The 10,700-nt window shown below is 52.1% G+C and overlaps 1 protein-coding gene and 1 long non-coding RNA gene across 2 annotated transcripts; one reads left to right on the top strand and one right to left on the bottom strand.

Moving 5' to 3' along the window:
• Positions 1 to 4,804: 4,804 nt before the first annotated feature.
• On the top strand, positions 4,805 to 7,420 carry LOC127059707 (uncharacterized). Its single transcript, XR_007777771.1, has 2 exons — positions 4,805 to 4,845; positions 6,186 to 7,420. It is a non-coding gene; the product is annotated as an uncharacterized LOC127059707 (long non-coding RNA).
• FOS (Fos proto-oncogene, AP-1 transcription factor subunit) lies at positions 7,273 to 9,959 on the bottom strand. Its single transcript, XM_009101880.4, has 4 exons — positions 9,663 to 9,959; positions 9,014 to 9,262; positions 8,792 to 8,899; positions 7,273 to 8,671 (listed from the first exon to the last, which is right to left on the bottom strand). Exons 1-4 carry the CDS (start codon positions 9,801 to 9,803, stop codon positions 8,057 to 8,059), a joined length of 1,113 nt encoding a protein of 370 aa, XP_009100128.1. The 5' UTR covers positions 9,804 to 9,959; the 3' UTR covers positions 7,273 to 8,056.
• Between the last annotated feature and the right edge of the window lie 741 nt (positions 9,960 to 10,700).

The raw sequence follows: 10,700 nt of genomic DNA, 5'->3' as shown, positions 1-10,700 counted from the left end.
AGTGACAAAGTGGCACAGAGTGGAAAAATGTTGCCGACTTTGGTCATAGAGTGATTTGGAAAAGAGAGATTTTGCTGGGTTTGACTGCATGGAGTTACACTCTATTCCATATATCCAGCAAATGGAATAGGTTGGCACTTTTACTGCAAACACAGAAGTATTACCATTCCAGAAACAAAGATCTTGAAAATATGCATCCAAGTAGAATACCATGTTTCCATGTGTGTTATTTTACCATGTTCCCACCAATTACAGCTACATGTCTGCCATTCAGTGAAAAACATCAGTTCATGTTTCCCTTAAATCCCACTCCATATTTAGGATGATTTGGAGATAATTTATCAGACACTGCAGTCATCGGGATTCCTTTTGGAGTACTGAACATGTTACATAACCCTTTCAACAAGGTAAATCCTCTAACCTGCCAGAACTTGTTTATAGCCTGACACAGGCAGCATCTACAATGCCAAGTGAAGTTTGGCCAGGAACTGTTCTGTGCTGGAAGGGCTGGGCAGTCACTCACCCATCCACACCACACAGCACCTGACTGGTGGTCACCTCCGAACTACATGTGGTCTTAAATAAATATTTAACAGGAGTGTTATTTCAAAAAGGCAGATTTTAATAAAAGAGAGCTTGTGCCATAGCCCAGAGGGATGATTTAAAACATGAAGCTAAAGGACTTGTCATGTGAAGCAGCATAGAGGTGTGTTTTACAATATGAAACCTGCTGGGATGCTGCTGGATCACTCAGAAGAGTGGAGGGGGTCCAGTCTCACAGTCCCGCTCACTGCTTGTTGGACACATGCTACCCTCTGAGCTACACTCAACCATCATCTTGGAGATTGCTGGTTGACACATGCCAAGGCCGTTTCAGAAACCAGAATCATTCCTGTGTCGCAGAGCACAGTGGACAAGCAGGAGTCAAATGCCCAAGCTTGATTCCTACCCTTTTTGATTCAGCAGCACAGGCATAGCCGAAGGACCCAGGCTTGTGGGGGTAAGGGGGGAGAGAATGAAGAGGATGGGAGGATCTGAGAGGCCCATGGATAGTTAAAGCTTTGAAGAGCTGAATTCTTTGAAAGCCTTGGAGTGGAATCCTTATCTGTGCAGAAACCCCATTCTTGGCTTTGTACTCAGTTCTTATGTAACGACAGCAAATTACTTTGTTTTATCTTCCCTGGTGTCCTCGAGGTTAGTGACACATCACCATTAGGTTACATTGCTATTTTAATTCAACTGCCATACCACATGCCTAAATGCTGCAACAGAGCTTGCCCTTCTCCCGTGTGCTACTGGCAACTGTTATTTTTCCTTCAATTAGAATGCAAACGCTTCGTAGCAGGAATTTCATCACTCTCATGCTGAAGCACCCAATATACTTCAAAGCAGTGTCAAAATAATGTTTTATTTAAAAACCCAAATACCCTCACAATATCTGAATTCCATGTACCTTTCAGATTATATGCTTTAAGACTAACACTGCTACTGTATTTTATGGCCTTTGCAATACCATTACCTATTCAGGGAAAATACTTAATTTTGCAAACAAAACCAGATAAATACTATATTATGAGCTGGTTTCTCTTCCCTTCTTCCCAAGCATGAGAAGATTCAAGATGGGCTATTTAAAAACCACTCAATCCTTACCAAGTGGAAGATGCAATGCAATCAGAATTAAAATTACTCTTTTAATGTTGCAGCTGGTTGTCCATAGCCAGCAGACCAAGTTACAAAACATTTGTATAAAAACAGAGCTCAAATCAAATCAGTGAAGAAGAGCTGAAAATCTGTTATTGTGCAGACTAAAGATGCCAGGGGGGTGGCAGGGGACAGGACACCACTCCACAGAACAAGAGCTCCTTAATTGGAAATGATAAAGATGCATTATCCACATGCTAGTTACAGCCTTCTTTTGTTTTCCCATGATATCCTGTTGATATAATATCCAGGTCCCTTGTGAACATCCGCTGTTTCCAAATGACAAGAATGGGTGGTGTTGGTTTCACTTCAGCACCTCACTGGGTCACCAGCCTACCTCCGCTTGGAAAGGCTCCCGGATGCAGCTCCAAAGAACAACCTTATCAGCAAAAGATCTGAACAGATAAGGTGCACGGACACATGAGATCACATCTTCTGGTAATTTAAACAATTCAAATGCCATTATAATATGGAAGCACAGGAAAAAGCAAAAGTTCAGTTAAATCACTACCAACCTACAAAGAAATAGACATATTTGATGAAATCAAGCACAGCTTTTGCCCATCTCTGTTATGAATCACAGTCTTCTGACACTACCTGGTAGCAACCACTTGAAGAAATTAGTAAGGACAAAGTCAGTGGTCAGTCAGTATGTAGCGCTGCCTCACCACAGTATTCCCTAAGGTCCCAGATATTTCAAAATCAGGACTTGCACAGCCAGTGGATATATTTGTGTATTTAATAGACCTCATTAGCTTTTATTTGTGTTCATTTTCTGGAATTTTCATCTCAAAAAAACCAAACCAAAACAAAACAAAAAACACTCACCCTTGTTGTATCCACAAAATCAGGCAAAAAGGTTCTCAACAAGTACCCACAACACAGAATGAGCAACCTTGTCAAATCTGGTTTTATTCCACATTTCCCCAAGTTTTGTTTGTTGTACATCATTATTACACTGAAAGAAACCTCCCCTAACTTGTATCTGTGAAGCTGAAGAGTCCTAGTTAACTTGCCTGCTTCTGACCTAGAAGCTGTCCCACACTTCCTAACATTTATCTACTTGTCTGAACCTCTTACAATGCTCTCTGTCCCTCTAAAGATCAGAACTGTACACAACATTCAAAGCACTGGCACACCATGGATTTATCCCGTGCCATAATGAAATTCTCTGCTTTTATTCTCTTGCTCTTATTCCTTATCTCTTAACACTTGATTTGCTCACTTACCAAACCTCGAACTGAGGTTTTCACAGAACTATTATTATGCCAAGAGCTTGTTCCTAAGTGATAAAACAGCTTCTAGGCTGTTTCTGTGTGATTGAAATGGATTGTTTATCTCCCCTTTAAAACACTTTACATGTATGTACATCAAATTGTACCACCCACTCACATTGTATTGTGATGTTTGCTCTCGGTCCATAGGCCGGAGCAAACATGTGGAACTTTGCATATTGACTCAATCTACTGAGAAATAGTGTTGTTTCATCTAACAGAGACCCATCTTTAATGCAGTATCATCTATCCACATGAAATCTTCTCTTATTCTACTGTTCCTTCAGAAGGCTTGGCTCACAGATTTTGTTGAATACTCTTTAGAAACCCGAGGAGGAAATACCAGCTGAATGTCTCTTGTCCACATGCTTTGCTGGCTCTTCACAGAACTCTAAACAATGTGTGAGGCCAGGAGGTCTCATTGGAAAAGCTCTGCCACCTTTCATAGTACCCCATTTTCTCCCTGCACCCACTTGCTCACGTTTTAAAGTTTTCACTAACTTGGCTAGTACAGAGAACAGGCTCATTGATCAGCAGCTCTACAGAACTTTTCAGACTGCTGGGGGTTTTTTTTGTTGTTTTTGTTTGTTTGTTTTAATTGGCATATCAACTATCTTCCCTGTTTCTGTTATCAAAGCCCTTCTAAATGCAATGTTACACAAAAACCATTAGTAAGCAGCTCAGCTACTCAAGTCTTGACTTCTCTTAAAACTCTTGGATGAATATAATGCAGTCCAATTGTTCAATGCTTTTTATTATAGCCATTTGTTTCACTACCTTTTCCACAGACTTTCAGCTTGAAACAGATCCTCGGATAAATCTTTTACAAAACCAAGTATAAGTACAGGAATATTCTTAGGTTCCTCTACAATGAGCACAGAGCAAAATATTAATTTTTGTCCTGAACCTTATCTCCTCTGAATAATCCATTTTTATTTTGACTGTCCACTGGCTCTGATAACTCTTCTGGCAAGGTTTCTGTTTTATTTTGACGGAAAGCAGTAGAGTCAGATGTTTGTAACAAAATAGTAACAAAAAGACAAATGGCAGGAGGAATAGCAGAGCGAGTGCTCAAGGTGTAGGTGCCTGGTCGGTCCCCAGGTACACTGCAGCCCCGTTCACAGGGCAGCTCTAGGGCTGCAACTGCAGTATTAAAAACAAAAAACAAAACAAAACAAAACAAAACAGCTTAATTATTTTCTTCCACCTACTGGAGATAAAAGCCAGTTGTCAGTTATGGGGGAGGTTGGGGTGGTTTGTTTCGTTTTGTTTTCCCACCATCACGGACCAATTCTTGATGACTATGGAGATTCCAGGTGAAGGGGTGATGCCACGGAAGCCTAGTCAGGGACAGCGAGAGCTGCAAACGCGTGAACTCTCCTGGGACTCAACACCCAGCTGCTTGAAATCCCCATTGCTTCTCCTGACGCCTCATCCCGCAAAGGCAACGAGAGCGCCGGAGGAGGCGGAAGGGAGACCAGGCTGCCTGCGCAGCCCGCCCGGGGGCTCCACCTGGGGGGAACCGGGTGGGGCAAGGCAGGGAGCGGTGTCCCGGGCCGCGGGGACGCTGCTCCCGGTGCCCGTCCCACCTTCGGGATCCTTCCCGCCGCCCCGCGCCGCCCGGGAAGCGCAGCGCCGCCGCCTTGCCATATATGGGCACGGCCGGAAGCGCGCGCGTCACGGCGCTGGCTCGCGGCGTCCCCGCGGGGAACGGGACGTCACGTCACGTCCCCGGCGCGCCCGCGCGCGGCGCCCCGGCAACCAAACAGTAAACACGGGCGCGCGCAGGCGCGGCTCGGCGGGGCGGGGCGGGGCGGGGCGGGGCGTGCGGCGGGGCCGGCCGGACACGGGAGCTTCGCGCCGATCCCAGGTACCGGCAGCGGCCGCTCCGCCGTGGCCCGGGGCACCAGCCGCAGGCGGGGTGCGGGGTGGTGCGCACAGGAGCGTGTCGGAACTGCGGCTGCTGTCTGCCCCGGAGCAGCCCTAGAGCCGCAGCACCCTCCTGTAGCCGGGCAGGAGGTGCTGCTGGGCTGGGCAGCCCTGGCAGGAGGTGCTGCTGGGCTGGGCAGCCCTGCTTTATTCTGCCATAAACGCGTTTCAGGATCTTCACGTTGTTTTGCAGCTCTCCATTCTGTAATTCATAGCAACAAATGCACTGTGCCTTGCATTGCGTTGCAGTTGCATTTCTAAGAATTAATTACACGACTGCCCTCAGAGGGATCAGGAGCACACGAGGCGTCAGAAATAACACTAGGGTTCCCTACGTGTCTTATCTCGTTCCATTGTTGTGTTTCACAAAGCTTTGTGCTGGTATCTGTGTGATGGATCAGATACAGCTTGTAATTGAAGCACATGCTTATAACACATTGCAGGCAGAGATTGCTGCATTATTCCTCAGTTGAAGATAGTGGCAAGATTCCTCTGGTTTTAAGTGCAACTTCACTACATAATTCTCAAATGCTAGGAAGCAGATAAATCACGTTCATAACACAGCATAAATTTTACGTAACACATCCTGAATTCTGGATTGTTTGTGGCTGAAGGCAAGGAGTAAGTCTGGAGCCTGGCGTTAGTCATAAAGTGTCTCATGTAGGGCCACCCCTTAATCTGACATCTTTGTGTAACAACTAAGCTGACACTTAGACTTAGCACTTGCTATCATTTCTGTTAAAAAAGAAGCCTTGGTTAGGCTGCAGGACTGCTGTCTTTCTGAGTTTAGCTCTAGATTTTGCTTTAGCCTGTCCAGTGATCATGAGAGACAATGGGGCCAGGATCACTCCACCTACTTTGAGGGATCCATGTGGTATTTTTGGACTTTGTGGACCCCTGTTTCCTTTCAGCCTCTGCTGAATGTCTGGTGATTTCAGCAGTGTGCATGGGCTCCCAGAGACCTGAATAGTTCAGCTCTGAATTGATGATCTTTCAGCAAGACAGCACATTGTCATTCCAGATTTGCTGACTTGACAGGGTTACCTGTCACATAGGTCTGACTCTCTTGTAGCATCACCCACCACCTACATGACTGCTTCGTGGTTCAGTGCTTCTGTGCATTTGCTGCACCTGGGTGTTGCCCATGTAAACTCAAGTGGCGATGTGAAAGTAGCTGCTTCTTAGTAGCAAGTGGGATTAGTCTTCATCACTTGTCAGCTCTGCCTACAGATTAATGTTGAAAGATGAGAAACTGCACTTGTAATATTTGCTTTTACACAGGGCAGGCCTTGTTGAGCAAGTCATGGAGCTGCAATACTCACTACTGAGATGAGATAGATCCTGTGTGCATTCTGATTAGGGAAGAGGTGGAAAAAAGCAGAGCCTGGTGCAGCGACCAGGAAATGTGGATTTACAGAAGCCTGACCCTGAATGCCAGCCTACAGAGATTCCCTGAGACCACGGTGTCAAGATGGCCTTCAGCCGGACATGCATGCCAGCACAGCTGACATCTTTGCTTTCACCTTGAGAAAGGAGTTCTCAAACTGGAGTGACAGGGCTGGAGGCTGTCAGGGAGGCCTTGCCACTCTCAGGGAACCCTTTATGTGTAGCCAGCCATCAGGGAGGGAGCAGACCACTGCTCTGCAAGCAGGGATAACCTGGCCCAGCTCCTGTCCTGCCAGCAGAGCACATTTCACTGCACAAGCAGCAGGGGTTACAGAGGCTAGCAACCTTTCTCAACTGACTCAGCAGGAGAGACTGCATTTTCAGAAACCCCCAAGGAGGCAGCATATTCCTAGAGTGTGTGTGCCATTTGCTGTAAATCATTAATTCAAAGACTGGGCTGGCTTTAATAGAAACTGAAGAGACAGTGGTTTGCCTTTATACCACTCACCCCAAAGTGAGGAGTGCACAAGCCTCTCATTTTACGTCCAAAGAAGATAGGAATAGCCATGGCCTATGGGAACCAGACCATATCCAGGGACAAGGAAGTTAGGCACATGGAAATGATCCTGTGAGCCCCAGCCTAGAGATGTCCTTTCACCACCTTTCCAGCAAGACCTCCAGCTAGCTGGTGAAAGGCCACAGCAGGTGACACGCAGACACAGAAGACCAGACCCAGACAGATCAGCTGGGAAAGGCCATAGGGAGTAACCCTGGTGCCTACTGGAATGGGTGTAACCACAGCCAGCCCTGACTAGCACCAGGACAAGGACAGGGCTGGCCTAAATGGTATTACCACCTTTAGTCTCAGGCAGATTGCAGGTGTCTGCAGTTTATAAAGCCCAGACAAAATTAGAGGCTAGAGAACCCCTTTGAGGTCGCAGGGAAGCAAGTACAAAAGGTAACGCAAGGACAGCTCCAGCAGTCAACTTAAATGCTTTTATTGACAATGTCTCTGAACAATAATAAGCAAACAATGCTTAAGTTTCATCCAAATTCACTTTCCACATGTCAAAAAAGACCTCAAGGTAGAAAAAAATAAAATAAAAATATAAATATCTGAGAATCCGTCTTAATAAATAAATTAAAAACACAATAAAAACGTTTTCATGGAAAACTTATGTCAGAACATTCAGACCACCTCAACAATGCATGATCAGTAAAGTTACAATGAACATCAATGTAGAACTACAGTACATGGATATAGCTATTTATCTACCTACTAGAAAATAAAATAGAGTCTCTTTCCCCCCACATAAGATGGGTCATTGCTAAGTCATCAGAACACGATATTGCCAGGAACACAGTAGTTATTGTTAATCAGCTGCACTAGATACGAGTTGGAGATACCCAGCACCAGGTTAAATTCCAATCATTTTAAACCAAGAGATTAATTAGTTAATGCTAGTGATACTAAGGAGGGGAGGGAGTCACCTACCCAGCCATGTGGGACATGCTACAGACTACCAGCTCTCATGGATGGGCCACTGGGGACAAGACAAACTCCATGCGATTTGCTACATCTCTGGAAGAGGTAAGAGACCTCGGTGCATGACGCTCTGCCAGGCCCCGGGGCACCAGGCCAGACAGGGGGTGGCGGTGGCAGGGCCCTCCCCAGGCCTGGGGAGCCCCATGGGGCACAGCTGCAAGTCCGTGGGGGTGCGTGGGCAGGGGAGGGGGCCCAGCAGGTCAGTCAGTGCTGGAGCCCTTCACAAAGCCAGCAGGGTGGGGGAGCTGAGGGAGTCAGACGAGGGCTCATTGCTGCTGCTGCCCTTCCGGTGCGCGGCGGCGCAGCTGGGGAAGGCCTCTGCCTCGGGGTAGGTGAAGACGAAGGTGGAGGTGTAGGTGCTGGGACACGGGGTGCAGGTCACCACAGGGGTGCAGAGGGGCTCCAGCTCACCGCTGGTCCCGGCAGTCAGCGACTCCCAGTCCGACGGGTAGAAGGAGGCCCCGGGCAGGTCCATGTCGGGCACAGAGCGGGAGGCCTCCCGCGGCCCCGTGGAGAAGAGCAGCTCGTCGAAGGGCTCAGCCTTGAGCTCCAGCCCGCTGCTGCTGGTCTCCTTGGGCGGCACGGCCGCCGGCGCTTCAGGCATCAGCGGCAGAGCAAAGGCAGCCTCCTCGGTCATGGGGGGGCTGGGGGTGCCCAGGTCCAGCGCGGTAGCAGCGCTGGCAGCTGCCAGTTCCTCGGAGAAGCACAACTCCTCGGGCATCTTGCAGGCGGGCCGGTGGGCCGCCAGGATAAACTCCAGCTTCTCCTTCTCCTTCAGCAGGTTAGCAATCTCCGCCTGCAGCGCGGACTTCTCCTCCTCCAGCTGGTCGGTCTCCTGCAGAGAGAGCAGGCTGTCAGCCAGGGCCGGCATCACTCCCAGCTGGAGTCCCCTTCCTCCTGTCATCCCCGCCCCCGGTACTCCCTCTTTCCCCGCCACCTCCCGGGCAGCGCTTACCGCCTGCAGCGTGTCGGTGAGCTCCCGCCGCCGGTTGCGGCACTTGGCCGCTGCCATCTTGTTCCGTTCCCGGCGGATCCTTCTCTTTTCCTCCTCCTCCGGGGACAGCTGCGGGCAGAGAGAGACCGCTCAGTCCCGCTGCCAGCCCGGTGCCCCCCGACCAGGGCAATTCGCCGGCGACGCGTCCCCCCAGTCACCCCAACAACTCTGATCCGCACTCACCTGTTCGACTTTGCCCCGGCGGCCGATGCTCTGCCCGCGGCCGCCCGGCGCCTTCAGCACTGCGGGGCGGGAGTAGGAGGTGGTGGGGGCGGCCGCCGAGACGCCGTAGGGGTGCCCGCGGCTCTGGGAGGGGGCCACTGAAGAGATGAGAGTGGGCTGCACCAGCCACTGCAGGTCGGGGCTGGTGGAGATAGCCGTCACCGTAGGCACAAAGCTAGCGCTGGAGGCGGCCAGGTCGGTGCAGAAGTCCTGTAGGTCAGAGGAAGGGGGGCTGCCGTCAGTGGAGCGCCCGGGCCGCTCCCCGCCGTCCCCGGGGCCGCGGCGCCGCGCTGCCAGCGCCGGCTCCACACGAGAGCGGCCTGTTATAAATATCTCTGACGTCCGCGCTGACGCAGACGCTGCTCCGGAGTCTCCTCAATGAACTCGCGTTTTATCAATGAAGCCGATTTACACACCCGTCGCAGAGCGCGGCCCGGGCTACGGCACCCCCCGACCGCCCCACCTCGGCACCGGGACGGCTCCCCATGCCAGTCCCCAGCCCGACCTCCTTCGCGGACACGGCCAGCCCCGCGCCACCCGCTCCCGTCCCGTTTCCTCCTGAGCGCTCCAGCCCCGGCCAAGAGCGCAGCCGGTACGCTCGGCAACTCACCTGCGGGTTGACAGGCGAGCCCATGCTCGAGAATGAGTCCGCCGGGGAGGGGTAATAGGTGAGGCTGTCCCCGGCCGGGGAAGCGCTGCTGCAGCGGGAGGACGGCGCCTCGTACTCTCCGGCGAAGCCCTGATACATCATGTCGGCTCGGTGCGCGCAAGCCGAAAGTGAGAGGTGATGCGACGGTGGCGAAGCGTCCTTGGGGATGAAGCGAGGAGGGGTCGGCTGCGTGCGTCCCTGTGCCCGGTCCGCTCCGCGCGTCTCTCCGCTCCACTGCCGGGGCTGCCTGAGCTGCTGGAGTACCGCGCCGTGCCTCCCGTTTATACCCTCCCGCCGACGTCACAGGGGATGCACCACCGGCACCCATGGGGGGGGCCGCCCGCCTCCCGCCCGCCCCGCGCCTCCCCGGGGCCGCCCCGCGCGCCGTCTGCCACCGCCTCCCCCGGAAGAGACCCACGGCATGGGGCGGGGGGTGGCAGAAGAGGCAGGGGGGCCCCAGGGCAGAGCAGAAAGGAGCGGCCCTGGAGTTTCCCCCCCGCGCGGAGTGGTACGGCCGGGCTCGGGAACCCACTGACGCAGATATCCTTATATGGGATACATCCTGTGCGAGGGGGCGTGACTGACGGGAAGCGCTCCAGGCTGCAGCCAAGTGCGGCGGGCGGGCGGCGCGCTGGACGGGACAGGACGGGACGGCTCGGGACGCGACGGCCCCTCCCCCCCTCGCCTGGCGAGACCCCGCGAGGGCTCTGGGGCAGCGGCACTGCCATGGGGGATGCCGTCCCACAGCAGGTGACCCCCTCCCCGGGGGCGCCGTCCCGCCGCAAGTGAACCCCTCCCCTCAGCGGGGCCCCGCATAACCTTGCAGCCTTAGAGCAAGACGCTCCAAGGAAGGCGGCGAAGAAGGGGCCCGGCGGGCCGGGGGTGCGCTTTGCGCTGCAAGTCAAGCCCCATGGTCAGCACTGAGCGGGGTCTGCCCGTAGCTGGGCACAGGTACTCGGCGGGGCCCACACAGGGAAAGCTCAACTTAACACCCGTCCC

The sequence above is a fragment of the Serinus canaria genome, chromosome 5, assembly GCF_022539315.1.
Source record: "Serinus canaria isolate serCan28SL12 chromosome 5, serCan2020, whole genome shotgun sequence".
Taxonomy (NCBI): Eukaryota; Metazoa; Chordata; class Aves; order Passeriformes; family Fringillidae; genus Serinus; species Serinus canaria.
This window is presented reverse-complemented; position numbering and strand designations above follow the sequence as displayed.